The 19,831-nt window shown below is 36.3% G+C and overlaps 1 protein-coding gene across 1 annotated transcript in view; it reads right to left on the reverse strand.

The window, feature by feature from the left end:
* Positions 1–19,831, reverse strand: part of CATSPERE (catsper channel auxiliary subunit epsilon) — a gene marked incomplete at its 3' end in the record, with an annotated part of 242,258 nt that overhangs the window by 189,460 nt on the left and 32,967 nt on the right. The window contains exon 6 of the mRNA XM_079916436.1: positions 8,525–8,549. Coding sequence (XP_079772562.1) covers positions 8,525–8,549 — 25 coding nt within the window. The remainder of the gene's footprint in view (positions 1–8,524; positions 8,550–19,831) is intronic.

The raw sequence follows: 19,831 nt of genomic DNA on the forward strand, positions 1-19,831 counted from the left end.
ACAGCAAAGTGAATCAGATATATATATATATATATCTCCCTTTTTTGGACTTCCTTCCCACTTAGGTCACCACAGAGCACCAAGTAGAGTTCCCTGCACTATACAGTAGGTTCTCATTAGTTATCTATTTTATACATAGTAGTGTATATATGTCAATCCCAAACTCCCAATTCATCCCACCACCCAGCATTTTTGAAAATGTCTATTCAGGCATGAGTGCAAGATTTTCTCTTGAGTATATACTTAGGAGTAGAATTGCTAAGTATATACTTAGAGTATATACTTATACTCCTGAGTATAAGTTGCCGAGTATGTGTAAGATAATGTAGAATCATTTTTCAAAGTTTACATCCCTCCATCTCTTTTCAACACTAGGGATATTAGCTGTGTACTGTCATCTATGTTGTAAAATGTTTTCATAACTATTTGTTGTATAAGTTGACTTTGTTTATGGCACTTCTGTGATAAAGTTTTCAATTTTCACATTTTCATTTATGACTACTTTTTATTCATAGATTCTGGTTTCCAGTCTTGAATAAGATTTCCCTTGATTCCATATAGTACAGCTTCAAGATTCTCCTGCCAACCATCCAGGGTTTTCTGTTTTACATTTGTCTTCTATGCCAAGGGATTTTTTTTTTTTTGTATGTGGTGTAAGCAAGGATTCTACTTTTGTTTTCTTCCAAGAAGACAGCTTATTTTACTACATTATTCCATATAAATTTTAAGATATTTTTTCAATCAAAAATTGGACTCTGGTGTCCAGTTAGAAACTTTAAAAAACAGATCTTTTTTAAGCCATTCGACAAAATTTCAGTGTGGTTCTTGATACAGGTTCTGTGTCTTCTTATATTTATTCTTAAGTATTTTATAGTCTGTATTGCTATCATGAATTTATAATATTGTACACTTCTTTTCCTTAATTTATTACTTACATTATTATGTTCAATACAATATTAAATAATAATGGTGATTATGAGCTCATTTGTCCAGTTCCTGATTTTAATTGAATTCGAAATATCTCATAATTTATAACAATTATTGTTAGTTATTTGGGAAGTAAATTTTTTTTTTAGAATTAAGTAGTTTCCTTCTAAACTTGTTTTGCTTAGTGTTTTTATTAGAAATGGTTGTTGAATATTTAAATTTTTTTACATCTTTATTGGACTATAATTGCTTTACAATGTTGTGTTAGTTTGCACTGTATAACAGAGTAAATCAGCTATATGTATACATATATCCCCATATCCCCTCCCTCTTAAGCCTCCCTCCCACCCTCCCTATCCCACCCCTCTAGGTGGTCACAAAGCATGGAGCTGAGTTCCCTGTGCTATGCAGCTGCTTCCCATTAGCTATCTATTTTACATTTGGTAGTGTATATATGTCCATGCTACTCACTTCATCCCAGCTTCCCCAACACCCCCTCCACTTGTCATCAAGTCCATTCTCTACGTCTACATCTTTATTCCTATCCTGCCCCTAGGTTCATCAGAACCATTATTTTTTCTTTTACATTCCCTATATATGTGTTAGCATATGGTATTTGTTTTACTCTTTCTGACTTACTTCACTCTGGATGACAGGCTCTAGGTCCATCCACCTCACTACAAATAACTCAATTTCATTTCTTTTTATGGCTGAGTAATATTCCATTGCATATATGTGCCACATCTTCTTTATCCATTCATCTGTCGATGGACACTTAGGTTGCTTCCATGTCCTGGCTATTGTAAATAGTGCGGCAGTGAACATTATGGTACACATCTCTTTTTGAATGATGGTTTTCTCAGGGTATATGCCCAGTAGTGGGATTGCTGGGTCGTATGGTAGTTCTATTTTTAGTAGGTTCCTATTTTAAGGAACCTCCATACTGTCCTCTATAGCAGCTGTATCAATTTACATTCCCACCAACAGTGCAAGAGTGTTCCCTTTTCTCCACACCCTCTCCAGCAGTTTTTGTTTGTAGATTTTTTGATGATAGCCACTCTGAACCATGTGACGTGATACCTTATTGTGTTTTTTTTGGGAGGGGGTACACGGGCCTCTCACTGTTGTGGCCTCTCCCATTGCAAAGCACAGGCTCCGGATGCGCAAGGTCAGCGGCCATGGCTCACGGGCCCAGCCGCTCCGCAGCACTTGGGATCCTCCCAGACCGGGGCACGAACCCGTGTCCCCGGCATCGGCAGGTGGACTCTCAACAACTGCGCCATGAGGGAAGCCCCTCATTGTGGTTTTGACTTGCATTTCTCTAATGATTAGTGATGTTGAGCATCCTTTCATGTGTTTGTTGACAATCTGTATATCTACTTTGGAGAAATGTCTATTTAGGTCTTCCACCCATTTTTGGATTGGGTTTTTTATTTGATATTGAGCTGCTTGTATATTTGGAGATTCTTTTGTCACTTGTTTCATTTGCAAATATTTTCTCCCATTCTGAGGGTTGTCTTTTTGTATTGTTTATGGCTTCCTTTGCTGTGCAAAAGTTTTAAGTTTCATTAGGTCCCATTTGTTTATTTTTGCTTTTATTTCCATTACTCTAGGAGGTGGGTCAAAAGGATCTTGCTGTGATTTATTTCATAGAGTGCTGCCTATGTTTTCCTCTACAAGTTTTATAGTGTCTGGCCTTACTTTTATGTCTTTAATCCATTTTGAGTTTATTTTTGTGTATCGTGTTAGGAAGTGTTCTAATTTCATTCTTTTACATGTAGCTGACCAGTTTTCGCATCTCCACTTATTGAAGAGGTTTTCTTTTCTCCATTGTATATTCTTGCCTCATTTAACAAAGATAAAGTGACCATATGTGCATGCGTTTATCTCTGGGTTTCTATCCTGTTCCATTGATCTATATTTCTGTTTTTGTGCCAGTACTAAACTGTCTTGATTACTGTAGCTTTGTAGTATAGTCAGAAGTCAGGGAGCCTGATTCTTCCAGCTCCATTTTCTTTCTCAAAATTGCTTTGGCTGTTTGGGGTCTTTTGTGTTTCCATACAAATTGTGAAATTTTTTATTCTTGTTCTGTGAAAAATGCCATTGGTAGTTTGATAGGGATTGCATTGAATCTGTAGATTGCTTTGGGTAGTACAGTCATTTTCACAATGTTTATTCTTCCAATTCAAGAACATGGAATATCTCTCCATCTATTTGTATCATCTTTGATTTCTTTCATCAGTGTCTTATAGTTTTCTGCATACAGGTCTTTTGTCTCCTTTGGTAGGTTTATTCCTAGGTATTTTATTCTTTTTGTTGCAGTGGTAACTGGGATTGTTTCCTAATTTCTCTTTCAGATTTTTCGTTGTTAGTGTATAGGAATGCAGGAGATTTTTGTACATTAATTTTGTATCCTGCTACTTTACCAGATTCATTGATTAGCTCTAGTAGTTTTCTGGTTGCATTTTTAGGATTTTCTATGTATACTATCATGTCATCTGCAAACAGTGACAATTTTACTTATTCTTTTATGATTTGGATTCCTTTTATTTCTTGTTCTTCTCTGACTGCCGTGACTAGAATTTGCAAAACTATGTTGAATAATAGTGGTGAGACTGGGCAACCTTGTCTGTTTCCTGATCTTAGAGGAAATGCTTTCAGTTTTTTACCATTGAGTATGATGCTTGCTGTGGGTTTGTCATATATGGCCTTTATTATGTTGAGGCAGGTTCCCTCAATGCCCACTTTCGGGAGAGTTTTTATCATAAATACATGTTGAATTCTGTTGAAAGCTTTTTCTATATCTATTGAGATTGTCATTTGGTTTTTATCCTTCAATTTGTTAATATGGTGTATCACATTGATTGACTTGCGTATATAGAAGAATCATTGCATTCCTGGGATAAACCCCACTTGATCATGGTGTATGATCTTTTTAATGTGCTGCTGGATTCTGTTTTCTGGTATTTTGTTGAGGATTTATTCATCTATGTTCATCAGTGATATTAGCCTGTAGTTTTCTTTCTTTGTGACATCTTTGTCTGGTGTTGGTATCAGGGTGATGGTGGCCTCGTAGAACGAGTTTGGGAGTATTCTTCCCTCCACTATATTTTGGAAGAGCTTGAGAAGGAAAGGTGTTAGCTCTTCTCTAAATGTTTGCTAGAATTCACCTGTGAAGCCATCTGGTCCTGGGCTCTTCTTTGTTGGAAGATTTTTAAGCACAGTTTCAGTGCTAGTGATTGGTCTGTTCATATTTTCTATTTCTTCCTGGTTCAGTCTTGGAAGGTTGTAGTTTTCTAAGAATTTGTCCATTTCTTCCAGGTTGTCCATTTTATTGGCATAGAGTTGCTTGTAGTAGTGTCTCATGATCCTTTGTATTTCTGTAGTGTCAGTTGTTACTTCTACTTTTTCATTTCTAATTCTGTTGATTTGAATCTTCTCCCTTTTTTTCTTCATGAGCCTAGCTAATGGTTTATCAATTTTGGTTATCTTCTCAAAGAACGAACTTTTAGTTTTATTGATCTTTGCTATTACTTCTTCATCTCTTTTTCATTTATTTCTGATCTGATCTTTATGATTTCTTTCCTTCTGCTAACTTTGGGTGTTTTTTTTGTTGTTCTCCTTTCTCTAATTGCTTTACGTTAAGGTTAGGTTGTTTATTTGAGATTTTTCTTATTTCTTGAGAGAAGATTGCATTGCAATAAACTTCCCTCTTAGAATTGCTTTTGCTGCATCCCATAGATTTTGGGTCATCATGTTTTCAGTGTCATTTGTTTTTAAGTATTTTTGGATTTCCTCTTTGATTTCTTCAGTGATCTCGTGGTTATTTAGTAGCATATTGTTTAGCCTCTATGTATTTGTATATTTTACAGTTTTTTTTTCTGTAATTGATATCTAGTCTCATAGCCTTGTGGTCAGAAAAGATACTTGATACAATTTCAATTTTCTGTAATTTACCTAGGCGTGATTTGTGACTCAAGATATGATCTATCCTGGAGAATGTTCCATGTGCACTTGAGAAGTGTATTCTGTTGTTTTTGGATGGAATGTCCTATAAATATTAATTAAGCCCATCTGGTCTAATGTGCCATTTAAAGCTTGTGTTTCCTTATTTATTTTCTGTTTGGACGATCTGTCCATTGGTGTAAGTGATGTGTTAAAGACCCCTACTATTATTGTGGTACTGTCAATTTCCCCTCATATGGCTGTTAGCATTTGCCTTATGTATTGAGGTGCTCCTATGTTGGGTGCATAAATATTTACAATTGGTGTGTCTTCCTCTTGGATTGATCCTTTGATCATTATGTAGTTTCCTTCATTGTCTATTGTAATAGTCTTTATTTTAAAATCTATTTTGTCTGATATGAGTTTTGCTACTCCAGCTTTCTTTTGATTTCCATTTGCATGCAATATCTTTTTCCATCCCCTCACTTTCAGTCTGTATGTGTCCCTAGGTCTGAAGTGGGTCTCATGTAGACAGCATATATATGGGTCTTGTTTTTGTATCCATTCAGCCAGTCTATGTCTTTTGGTTGGAGCATGTAATCCATTTACATTTAAGGTAGTTATCGATATGTATGTTCCTATTACTATTTTTTAAATTGTTTTGGGTTTGTTTTTGTAGGTCTGTTTCTTCTCGTGTTTCCTGCCTAGAGAAGTTTCTTTAGCATTTGTTGTAAAGCTGGTTTGGTGGTGAATTGTCTTAACTTTTGCTTGTCTGTAAAGCTTTTGATTTCTCCATTGAATCTGAATGAGATCCTTGATGGCTAGAGTAATCTTCGTTTCAGGTTTTTCCCTTTCATCATTTTAAATATGTCCTGTCACTCTCTCTCGGCTTGCAGAGTTTCTGCTGAAAGATCAGCTGTTAACCTTATGGGGATTCCCTTGTATGTTATTTGTTGGCTTTTCATTGCTGCTTTTTAATATTTTTCTTTGTATTTAATTTTTGATCGTTTGATTAATAGGTGTCTTGGTTTGTTTTTCCTTGGATTTATCCTGTATGGGACTCTGTTCACTTCCTGGACTTGATTGACTATTTCCGTTCCCATGGTAGGAAAGTTTTCAACTATAATCTCTTCAAATATTGTCTCAGTCCCTTTCTTTTTCTCTTCTTCTTCTGGGACCCCTATAATTTGAATGTTGGTGCGTTTAGTGTTGTCCTGGAGGTTTCTAAGATTCTCTTCAATTCTTTTCATTGTTTTTTCTTTATTCTGCTCCTCGGTAGTCATTTCCACCATTTTGTCTTCCAGCTCACTTATCCATTCTTCTCCCTCAGTTATTCTGGTATGGATTCCTTGAATAGTATTTTTAATTTCATTATTGTGTTGTTCATCATTGTTTGCTCTGTAGTTCTTCTAGGTCCTTGTTAAACATTGCTTGTATTTTCTCCATTCTATTTCTGAGATTTTGGATCATCTTTTCTATCATTACTTTGAATTATTTTTCAGGTAGACTGCCTATTTCCTCTTCATTCATTTGGTCTGGTGGGTTTTTACCTTGCTCCTTCATCTGCTACATATTTCTCTGTCTTCTCATTTTTTTAACTTACTGTGTTTGGGGTCTCCTTTGCACAGGCTGCATGTTCATATTTCATCGATGCTTTTCCATCTTTTCATTTTTATATTCTGCATTCTGCATGATTCCCATTCCAAATCACTAATTCTGCAATTTTCTCAACTGTATGTAGTCTTTTATTTAACCTGAATTTTTGTTTTTAGATGCCTATTTTTTCATCTTAAGACATATATATAGGATATTTTCAATGATGTACAATTATGCATAATCCTCATTCTTGTTTTCTTTGTTTTTATCCCTTCTTTTATCTTTGTGACCATTTAAAATATGGATTTAATCATCTTTCAGATGGTTCTCATCTTTAGTTTTGAAAAGTATGAACTTTCTCCAAATGTGTGAGAAGGTTTATGTGTGTGTCTATTCCAGGCAGTTTTGTATTTTTTTTGTGGTCTATAGCTTTTATTTTGAGATTATTTTCAGAGGGTTTGTTTTCTATGAGAGTCCTATACACCCTTGGTTATGAAATGGATTTTATAATCACCTCTGCCTGCGCCCTATGTGTTTCACTGCTTGTATTTTTGTGTTTACTACTCGGCTCTAGGTTCCTCAACCTCTTGAGAGATGTTTAACTTGGGCATCCACCTGAAACTCTGTGAAGGTAACTCCTTGTCCATTTATGGCCCCCAAAAGGATGTATCATTTATTTGAAATTACTCTAAGACAGTGAGTGAAGCCTTACTAGTTCTCATTTTACAGACTTTTCATAAATCCTAGCTTCATGTAGGGAGATTAGTTTCAGCTCCTCCCTCTCCCATAGGTTGGAGGCTTCATTTTCTATTCCCACACAAATGTTAAAACATCACCCTTTGTCTACTAGGGCTTATATTCTGTCTAATTATCTTACTTCTGAATTCATTCTTCTCTAACTCTGGATTTTAGTTCTTTAGTTACTTCTGACAACTAGGAAATTCCTTTACTTGCTTTTAAATTCTATACACATGTGTACCAATATTAATGTAAAAGTCTACACTACTATTATACATACGTATTTTGTAAAGGCATTTCTGTATGTTTTGAGTGAGATGGAGGCTATTCTGCATTATTTGGGTCTGTAATAGGTATTCTACTTTTAGAAGTTTCTCTCTATTTTCTGTCTTAAAATTCCTTATCCACGGATAATACTCTTTCTTCCTTTTTTTCACTGTTATAGTTATAGACTTAATAAATAATCTTATAATGCCAACTGGGACTGGGATATGGATACATATGAACACATGAGCTCATTCAGCCATCTTGATCCAATATAGGAAGTTTATTTCTTCTTATTATTTTTCTGCCTCTTCTTTCCACTAAATCACTATGTTGAGAAAATGAAAATATTTATAGAGCTTAAGTTTCCAAATATTACCACCTTATTTCAATTTTCAAATTTTTGAATATATCTCTCTGTCATACTTCTAATCAGCCTCCAATCCAGATGTCAAAATTTTTGGATCTCAAAACCTCTTCATAGGCTTAAAAATTATTGAGAATCCCACAGAGCTGTTGTTTTATGTGGGTTAGCTCTATTAATATTTATTACCATATAACAAATTAAAATTGAGAATATTTAAAGATATTTATTAATTTATTTTAAAATTTATGATAGACCTATTACATATTAACATTAACTAACATATTTTTATGAAAAAAATAATTATTTTCCAAGATAAAAAATAGTAAGAAGATTGGTTGTTTTACATTGTAAATTCTCTTTAATATCTGCCTTAATAGAAGAGAGCTGGCTTATCATCTGTGCTCCTACATTCAAGCTGTTGGTATATGTTATTTTGGTGGAAGTATATGGGGGGAAATCTATCCTCACACAGATATGTAGCTGGAAAAGCGTAGACCTCGTGGACCTTCTAAAAAGGTCTGTGAAGACCAGGGGATCTTAGTCTATAACTTGAGTAACCACTTCTCTAAGCGAATTTTATTGAAAATTCATTTAGAAAATTCCTCTTCTAGTAAATATGGAAGATATGATGGAAATAATATACAGTATAATATATGAGAGATATACAAAAACTTCAAAAAGATTTACCTGGGTTAAATTGTTAGTGAAATTTCTGTTGGGAAAAAGAGAAATCATATTTTAGTAAACAGCATGTTAAATATTAGTTTGAATATTCTACTTTCAACATACATGTTTATAAATCTTTGAATATTCTCTTTATATTCCATCACAGATACATAAATGATTAAATGCTAAATGTTAAAAAAAACTCATGTCAATAATTAAATATAATTATTGATCCTCATGTGTTGTCAACAAAAGGCTGAAGGGCACGAATCTATATACTTTCTTAATAGTACTGTAAGCTCACATAGCCAAAGTTGCATGATTAATCTTCTTTAAAAATTTGACATGATCAATGCACATTAAAAAGTCTATAGAGTTTAGGGACTTCCCTGATGGTCCAGTGGTTTAGACTCCGTGTTTCCAATGCAGGGGGTGCAGGTTCAATCCCTGGTCAGGGAACTAAAATCCTGCATGCCACACAGCATGGTCCCCCCAAAAAAGAATTCTACAGAGTTTACATGTTTTAATTTATGTCAAAACCAAATTTATCAATTAGCACTGCAAATGCTTCATTTTTCAGCCTTTCAGTGTAAATTTTCTGAAAGGAGCAACATTCACTTGTATGTTTAGTTATATGTTTTTTAGAAAGTAATTATTGTCACTTTAAAGATATCTGTATTTTTTAAATCATATAATCTCTAAAAGTCAATGACTCAGGACTGTGTTTTCATTTGTGCATAGTGTTTAATACATTATTAGGTACAAAACAAAATGAAGATGTTTGGGGAATCAGTAAATGTGCATGCAGTGAGTTTCTGAGACCGCATAATGAAATAAATATTTTGTATGTTCAATCTGTTATATGAGAAAGCCACTGAAAATAAGTACTATAAATCCTGACAGGCAAATGTGCCCAAAGTTCAGAAAGTATGAAGTTTATCAAAAAAATCCCCTGCCAGTACACAGGCACCTAAAACTAACCCCTGCAGCTGAGCATGTGTACAGTACTGGCTTGGGCCACCAGTGCTGCCTGCTTTGGTCCCTAGCTACTGGACCTGGAAGCACTGCTGAGGACTATCACAGCCCTTGCAGTCATCCTGGTCACCCTGCAGCATTTGGTAAACACAATGCAATTCTTGATGTTTTGGACCCCAGTGGCCTGCGCTGATGAAACATGCCCCACTGGATCCAGAGCCACTACTTGCCCCTGCACATGGCCCCCCACACCACTAGACCTGCAGTCACAGCACGCTCCAGCATGCACAACCACAGGTGAAGGTCTTTTCTTAATGAAGTCAGTCTGTGACAACTGGAAGTGGTGACTTCAAATGTGCAGACACCTACACAGGCTACAGGGTCCATGAAGAATCAGGGAAACATGACACCACTTAAGGAACATAGTAAACTCCAGCAATGGCCCCTAAGGAAATAGATATATATACACGAATAGCCTGATAAAGAATTCAAAATAGGGTTCTAAAGATGCTCAGAGAGCTATGAGAGAAAAAAGACAAGCAATTTAATGAAATTAGAAAAACAATACTAGAACAAAATGAGAAGTTCAACAAAGAGGTAGAAAACATAAGGAAGAAACAAATTGTGGCCCTAAGGAATACAATGACTGCAGTGAAGAATTTATAAGAGAGCTTCAACAGCAGACTGGAACAAGCAGAAGAAATAATCAGTGAACTCAAAGACAGATCTTTTGAAATTATCTAGTCAGAAGAGCAAAAAGAATAAAAAGGAATGACAAAAGCCTATGAGATTTATAGGACACCATTAAGAGAAACAATCTATGCATCATTGGAGTCCCATAAGGAAACGATGGGGAGAAAGAGGCAGAGGCTTATTAAAAATGTGTAATAGCTGAGAGTTTCCCAAACCTGGGGAGAGATTTGACATCAAAGTTCATGAAGCTAATAGGTCATCCCAAGATTTCAATCTCAAATGATCTTTTCCAAGATCATTAAGATGGAACTGTATAAAATTAAAGACAAAAAAGAAAATTTTAAAAGCAGCAAGAGAAAAAAATCCTCTCAAAAAGGAAAACCCCATAAGGCTAACAGTGGATTTCTAGGAAAAACTTTGCAGGCCAGGGGAGAGTAGGCCAGGGAAGATATATTCAAAGTGCTGCAAGAAAAATAAATTGTCAGTAAAGAACACTTTACCCAGGTAATTTGTCCTTCAAAATGAATGCAAGATAAAGCTTTTCCCAAACAAATAAAATCTGAGGAAGTTCATCATCACAAGATCTGTCTCACAAGAAATGCTGAAAAGTTCTTAAAGCTGAAATGAAAGGCCTTTAATTAGTAAAATGAAAACATATGAAAATATCCAACACACTGTTAAAGGCAAGTATATAGTCAGATTCGGAATATGTTAATATTTTAATAAGGTGATGTGTTAACCACTTACCTCTAGCATAAATGTTAAAGGGCAAAATGTATTAAAAACAGTTATGGCAACAATAATTTGTCAGTAGAAACAGAATATAAAGAGATGTAAATTGTGACATCAAAAACATAAAATATGGAGGGATAGTAAAAGGGTAGAGGTTTTGTATGCAATAGAATATAAGTAGTTATTAGCTTGAAATAATCTGCTATAGATTTTGGAGAGGGATCAAGATAACAGAGTAGGAGGATGTGGAGCTCACCTTCCCTCACAAACACATCAAAAATACATCTACATGTGGAACAAGTCTCATTGAAAACTGGCAGAAGATCTCCTAACAACCAAAACTGCAAGAAAGATCTCCACATAACTGGGTAGGACAGAAAAAAGAAGCACATCAGGTCAGGACCGGCACCCATGGAAGGTATCTGTAAGGAAGAGAAGGTCCTCACTGGCTGTCCTAGGGAGCCCACTTACCTGCTGGGAAATCCACTGAGACAGACAGAAGGACTGGAGAAGCCTAGACTCTGCTCGCAAGGAGTGCACACATGCTGGCTTGCTAACAATCAAGGAGGAGAGAGAGACTTGCACTGGTGGCTGCTGCCTTGCAGCACTTCCCAGTCTGAAGGGGCAAACACCCTTGCCCTGCTCTCTGTACACCACTGCCTGGTGCAAACTCTAGCAAAGATTCATTCTACCTATGCAGAGACAGATGGGACACCTTGGGTATGATCTGGGCAGAACCGCAGAGATCACTGTCAGCACACACATGGGAGCAGCACATCAAACCTGGCAGATGTCAGTGGGCACACTGGGTGATGTCACAAGAATACAGAGTGGACAAGCACTGAATCTTGGGAAGACAGGCCCTGGCAGAGGACTCTAGCTAAGCAGAGACAACTGAAGAACATGGGGTATGACTAGGGGGAGCCTCAGAGCCCATTATCAGCATGTGTGCACAGTGGTGGTGAGTCCAGATGTAGCAGACACTGTCAGTGTGCACACAGGGCTGCACCACAAGAACGTGGGGCTAGGCTCTAAATCTCGGATGGACAGGCCCTGGACAGGAGTATACAGCAAGGAGCCAGTCAGAGTGCCGTGGTTCCATCCACTCCACACCACAGCTTAGCACCAAATTTGGCAGCCCTGCTCCCAGGCAGCAACACAGCCACCTCATTTAGAAAAGTAAAGACAAAAAACAAATAATCATCTCAATAGACACAGAGAAAGCATTTGACAAAATTCAACATCCAAGATAAAAACTCTCACCAAAGTGGGTATATGTGGAACATATCTCAATATAATAAAAGCCATTTATGACAAACCGACAGCCAACATAATGCTCAATGCTGAAAAGCTGAAACCCTTCCCACTAAAATCTGCAATAAGACAAGGATCCCCGCACTCACCATTTCTCTTCAACATAGTATTGGATGTCCTACCCACAGCAATCAGACAAGAGACATAAATAAAAGATATCCAAATTGGAAGGGAAGAAGTAAAACTGTCACTATCTGCAGATGACATGATACTCTATATAGAGAATACTAAAGTCTCCACACAAAAACTATTAGAACTAATAAATGAATTCAGCAAGGTAGCAGGATAAAATATTAATATATAGAAATCTGTTGCATTTTTATACTAACAATGAAATATCAGACAGAGAAAGTGAAAAAACAGTCCTGTTGAAAAATCTCATTCAAAAAAATAGGAACAAACTTAACAAAGGAGGTGAAAAATCTATGCATTGAAAACTATAAAACACTGATAGGGCTTCCCTGGTGGCGCAGTGGTTGAGAGTCCGCCTGCCAATGCAGGGGACACGGGTTTGTGCCCCAGTCCGGGAAGATCCCACATGCCGCGGAGTGGCTAGGCCTGTGAGCCATGGCCGCTGAGCCTGTGCATCCGGAGCCTATGCTCTGCAATGGGAGAGGCCACAACAGTGAGAGGCCCGCATACCGCAAAAACAAAACAAAACAAAACAAAAACAAAAAAACACTGATAAAGTAAATTGAAGGTAATTTAAAGAAATGGAAAGATAGCCCATGCTCTTGGATGGGAAGAGTTAATATTGTTAAAATGGCCATACTACCCAAAGCAATCTACAGATTTAGTGCAATCCCTATCAAAATACCCGTGACATTTTTTCACAGAACTAGAACAAATAATCCTAAAACTTATATGGAACTACAAAAGACCCAGAATTGCGAAAGTAATCCTGAGGAAAAAGAACCAAGCTGGAGGCATAACCCTCAGACTTCAGACTATCCTACAAAGCTACATAATCAAAACATGTGGTATTGGCACAAAAACAGATGTGTAGATCAATGGATCAGAACAGAGATCTCAGAAACAAACCCACACACCTATGGTCAAATAATCTGTAACAAAGGAGGCAAGAATATATAATGGTGAAAAGGCAGTTTCTTCAACAAGTGGTATTGGGAAAGCTGGACAGCTACATGTAAATCAACGAAATTAGAACACTCCCTCACACCATATTAAAAAATACCTGAAAATAGTTTAAAGACCTAAATATAAAATAGTACATCATAAAACTCCTAGAAGAGAACATAGGTAGAACATTCTCTGACATAAATTGTACCAATGTTTTCTTAGATCAGTCTCCCAAGGCAAAAGAAATAAAAGCAAAAATAAACAAATGGCACCCAATTAAACTTAAAAGCTATTGCACAGCAAAGGAAACCATCAACAAAATGAAAAGACAACCTATGGAAAGGGAGAAATATCTGCAAATGATGCAACTGAGAAAGGGTTAATATCCAAAATATACAAGTGGTTCATACAACTCAATATAATAAAAACAAACAACCCAATCAAAAATTGGGCAAAATACCTCTAAATAGACATTTCTCCAAAGAAGACATAGAGATGGCCAACAGGCACATAAAAGAGGCTGAATGCTGCTAATTATTAAAAGAAATGCAAATCAAAACCACAATGAAGTATCACCCTACACTGGTCAGAATGGCTATCATCAAAAGCCTACAGTTAATAAATGCTGGAGAGGGTGTGGAGAAAAGGTAACCCTCCTAAATTGTTGGTAGGAATACACATTGGTGCAGCCACTATAGAAAACAATAAGGAAGCTCCTTGAAAAAACAAAAACAGAGCTACCATATGATCCAGCTATCCCACTCCTGGGTATATATCCAGAAATGACAAAAACTCTAATTTGATACATGCACCCCAATGTTCATAGCAGCACTATTTACAATAGCCGATACATGGAAGCAACCTAAATGTCCACCAACAGAGGAATGGATAAAGAAGATGTGGTACATATATACAATGGAATATCACTCAGACAAAAAGAATGAATTATTGCCATTTGCCACAATAATGGATGGACCTAGAGAATATTACACTTAGTGAAGTAAGTCAGAGAAAGACAAATATTATATTCCACTTATATATGGAATCTATATACAAAACAGAAACTAACTCACAGACATAGAAAATAAACGTATGGTTACCAAAGGGGAATGGGAAGCAGGTATAAATTAGGAGTGTGGGATTAACATATACAAACTACTTTGCATAAAATAGATAAGTAACAAGGATTTACTGTATAGCACAGGGAACTATATTCAAAATCTACTAATAACCTATAATGGAAAATAATCTGAAAAAAATATATGTACATAAAACTAAATCATTTTGTTGTACACCTGAAACTAACACAATATTGTGTATCAACTATATTTCAATAAAAAAAGAAAAGACAATCTGTTATATCTATAAGATGTTTCAACCACACACACACCAGTTATAGTAGATACATACAAGATGAATAGAAGGGAGTAAAAGAATACCACATGGAAAATCATCAATTCACAAAAGAACAGCAAGAGAGGAAGAAAGGAACAAAGGGATATAAAAGAGCCAGAATATAATTAATAAAGCAGCATTAACAAGTCCTTATCTTAAAAAAATTACTTTAAATGTAAATGGATAAAATTCTCCAATCAAAAGGCATACAGTGGCTGCATGGATTAAAAAAAAAACAAGACCCAACTATATGCTGCCTATAAAAGACTCACCTCAGCTTCAAGGACATATATAGGCTCAAAGTGAAGGGATGGTAAAACATAGTCCAGGTAAATGAAAGCCAAAAAAAGAGCGAGGATAGCTATACTTATATCAGGAAAAATAGACTTTAAGTAAAAAAGTGTAACAAGAGACAAAGAAATTCAATATATAATGATAAAAACCAATTATTCAAGAGAAAATAACAGTTGTAAATATATATGCACTCAACATCAGAGCACCTAATATACTAAGCAAAACTAACAGATCTAAAAGGAGAAATACACAACAATGTAATAATAGTAGAGGATTCCATTTTCAACAATGGATAGATCATCTAGACAGAAAATCAATAAAGGAATGTTGTACTTGAACTATACTTTACACCAAATGGGCCTAAAGAACATTCCATCCAACAGCAGAATGCACAGTCTTCTCAAGCACACATGGAACATTCTTCAGGATAGATCAAATGTGAGGTAAAAACAAGTCTTAGCAAATTTTAAAAGATTGAAATCATACCAAGTATCTTTTCTGATTTTTCTTCATCTTTTCATACCATGGTATTAAACTAGATCAATAACAGAGGGAATACTAGAAAATTCACAAATATGTGTAAATTAAACAACACACTTCTGAACAACCAATGGGTCAAAGATGAAATAAAAAAGGAAAATCAAAAAATATCTTAAAACAATGAAAATAAAAACACAACATAACAAAACTTATGGGATGGAGCAATAAAAGTTCAAGTCAAGAAGGGATATTTATAGTGATAAATGCCCACACTCAGAAAAAAGAAAGACCTCAAATAAACAATATAACTTTATACCTGAAGAAAATAGAAAAAAAAAAGAAAGAAACTAAATTCAAAATTAGCAAAGGAGAGGAAATAACAGTGAAATAGAACAGAAATAAGAGACCAAAAAAAGAATAAAACTAAGAATTTTTTTAAAAGATAAACAAAATTGGCAAAACTTTAGCTAGACTACCTATGAAAAAAGAAGACTCAAATTACTGAAATCAGAAATGAAAATGAGAAAATCACTACCAATTCTACAGAAATTTTTAAAGAAATCATAAAAGACTACTATGAACAATTAGGCCAAAATATTGGACAATCTAGTAGAAATGGATAAATTCCTAAAAATATATGACCTACCAAGAATAAATCATGAAGAAGCAGAGTATCAGACAAACCAATTATGAGTCAGAAGCTTGAATTAGTAAACAAAAATCTCCCAACAAAGAAAAAGCCCAGTATTTGATGGCTTCATTGGTGAATTCTACCAAGCATTTAAGGAAGAATTGATACCAATTCTTTCCAAACTCTTCCAAAAAACTGAAGAGGAGTGGATATTTCAAAACTCTTTTTGCAAGTGCAGCATTACTCCAATATCAAAACCAGATAAGGGCACTACAAGAAAAGAAAACTACAGGCCAACATCCCTGATGAATACAGATCCAAAAATTCTCAGTGACATACTAGCAAACCAAATTCAACAGCATATTAAAAGGATCATACACAATGATCAAGTGAGATTTGTCCCTGGAATGCAATATAGGAAAATAAATCAATGTGATAACCACATTAATAGACTGAAAGACAAAAATCATTTGATCTTCTCAATATATGCAGAAAAAGCATTTGACAAAATACATTATCCTTGATTGATAAAAACCCTCAACAAATTGGATATAGAAGGAACATACTTCATCATAATAAAGGAAAGATATGACACACCACAGCTAACATCTACTGAGTCATGAAAGGTTGAAAGCTTTTCCTTTAAGGTCAGGAACAAGACAAGGGCACTCATTCTCACCATTTCTATTCAACATAATAACTGAAGTCCTAGAGAAAGCAATCAGGCAAGAAAAAGAAAAATAAGGCATCTGAATTGGAAAGAAAGAAATTAAATTGTCTCTGTTTGTTGATGATATAATCTTGTATATAGAAAATCCTAAAGAGTCCACCCCAAAATTGTTAGAACTAATCAATAAATTCAGGAAAGTTGCAGCATACAAAATCAACATGCAGAAATCAGTTGCATTTCTATATACTAATGATAAACTATCTGAAAAAGAAATAAAGAAAGCAACAATAGCAACACAAATAATAAAGTACAGGAATAAATTTAACCATGGAAGTGAAATATCTATATACCAAAAATTATAAGACATTGATGAAAGAAACTGAGGAACACTTAAATAAATGGAAAAATATCCCATGTTCATGGATTGGAAGAGTTAATATTGTTAAAATGTTCATACTACCCAAAATCTTATATAGAGTCAATGAAATTCATATCAAATATCCAATGGAATTTTCACAGGAATAGAAGAAACAATTCTGAAATACATATGGAGCCCCAAAGACCCCAAAGAGTCAAAGCAATCTTGAGAAAGAAAGCCAGAGGCATCACATTTCCTGATTTCAAAGTACAATACAAATCTATAGTAATCAAAACGGTATGGTACTGGCATTAAAATAGATACATGGAGCAATGGAACAGAATAAGGGCACAGAATTAAACCCTCACAAATATGGTCAACTAATGTTTGACAAGGGCACCAAGAACAGGATATGGGCAAAGAAGAGATAGTGTTGGAAAAATTGGATATCCATATGCAAAACAATGAAATTGGACCCTTACCTTATACCACTCAAAAGATCAACTCAAGGACTTCCCTGGTAGTGTAGTGGTTAAGAATCTGCCTGCCAATGCAGGGGACAAGGGTTTGAGCCCCGGTCTGGGAAGATCCCACATGCCACGGAGCAACTAAGCCCATGCGTCACAACTACTGAGCCTGCACTCTAGAGCCTGCAAGCCACAACTACTGAGCCCATGTGTCACAACTACTGAAGCCCACACACCTAGAGTCCGTGCTCCACAACAAGAGAAGCCACTGCAATGAGAAGCCCACACACCACAACAGAGTAGCCCCCACTCGCCACAACTAAAGAAAGCCCGCGCACAGCAACAAAGATCCAACACAGCCAAAAATAAATAAATTAAAAAAAAATCAACTCAAAATGGACTGAGAACTTAAACATTATACCCGAAACTGTGACACTCCTAGAAGAAAACATAGGGAAGAATCTCTCTGATATCAGGCTTAGTAATGAGTTTTTGGATATGACATCAAAAGCATAAGCAACAAAAGTAAAAATCAAAAAGTAAGAATACATTAAACTAAAATGTTTCTGCACAGCAAAGGAAGCAGATGAGTAAGTTTTAGGGATCTAATGTACAGCATGGTGACTATAGTTAACAATAATGTATAATAAAAAGAAAGACAGAGAAGATACTGGTATTAGGTTAGTGAAGGAATGAGAGAGTTTTAAGAAGAAATAAGTGATACCCAGCATTAAATGTGGTACAGAAATCAAACAGTAAAAGGACTAAAAAAATCCCATTAAACTTTCAGTAACGTTGCCAAAGCAGTTTAAGTGGATAGACAGATAGTAGGCAGAGAGTACTGGGATAGACTGATGAAGCAGAACATTGTTACAGTGAATTTGAAAAAGATGATAATTTGAGCATGACCCCTTGGATCCTTCTCCCTTCCTTTTCTGTATTCTAACCCTAGGGGAGAGAGAGAATAAAGCAAGAGAGTTTAGATGCTAATACAGTACCTGATCCATGAATTCTCTTCCCTCGGGTCAGAATTCTGGTTTGTGGGCAGAGTCAATAGGTTAGGAAAGCCCAGGGAAGAGAGGCAATGCTCAGCAGGGCCTTGTACTTGAGGTTTAATGCTTTGCAGTCTCTGTCTTGAAATTCTTTTTTTTTTTTTTTCCCCCGGTTCGTGGGCCTCTCACTGTTGTGGCGTCTCCTGCTGTGGAGCGCATGGCTCACGGGCCCAGCCGCTCTGCGGCATGTGGGATCCTCCCGGACCTGGGCACGAACCCGTGTCCCCTGCATCGACAGGCGGACTCTCAACCACTGCGCCACCAGGGAAGCCCTGTCTTGAAATTCTTAATAAATGTATCTTTGAACTTGTGGTTTGTACGTGAAGTAGGATAGGAAAATGAAGCATGCACTTGGAGGTTTGGCTCATGCAGTACTGTCTCCTATTACTTATCTTTCCCATGGGACAGGCTCTTGGCCACCCACTCATTACGCCCTGGCACCTTGGGTCCTGCCTGGCCTTTCCCTTCTCACTCCTTGTCCTGAAAACTAGTTCTGGGCTCAGGTATGAGGAGGGTCAGCATAGGGTGTTTAAGTCCTGTGACATCTTGAAGTAAGGCATGCCAGCAATTGTCCTCCCCGAACCCCAGCTAGCAAAATTATGGTGTGGCTGATGGAGGCCTCATCTAGGCAGGTACCAAGGGTGTCACACCCACCCCCAATCCAGGTACCAAGGGTGTCACAGTGCAGAGGTTGCAATATCCTTGAGGGTTGCCTATCAGCTATGGGTTGAGGTGGTAGGTCCACTGTAAGGGAAGATGTCTGGTTTGACTTCTTCAGACCCCACCCCTGGTTGAAGTATTATATGTCAGTCCAATGACTGTTGAGAGGGAAAATTGAGCAGCTAATGGGCTGCACACACGCTAAACCTGGTGACTATATGAGTTTGTACTTGACCCAAGAGTATTCTCATGTCCAAGGGAGCATGACATTATATTCCAAATAAAAAGTGCCATGATGGGTAGAGAGTAACTACAGAAGAAAGGAAAAGCTTTATATTTAATACTTTTAATGGTATTTTTCCCTTGGCTTTTGAACCAGAGGCCCTCCATATTCATTTTGTACTGCACCCAACAGATTACACAGCCAGTTATGGATGCAATAATGCAGAAATGGTAGAATATAGTATACAATGGTACTTTCCTCTAGATAGTAGGATTTTAGTAATTAAAAAAATTTAAACACAGAT

Source organism: Stenella coeruleoalba, assembly GCF_951394435.1.
Source record: "Stenella coeruleoalba genome assembly, chromosome: 1".
NCBI classification, from domain to species: Eukaryota; Metazoa; Chordata; class Mammalia; order Artiodactyla; family Delphinidae; genus Stenella; species Stenella coeruleoalba.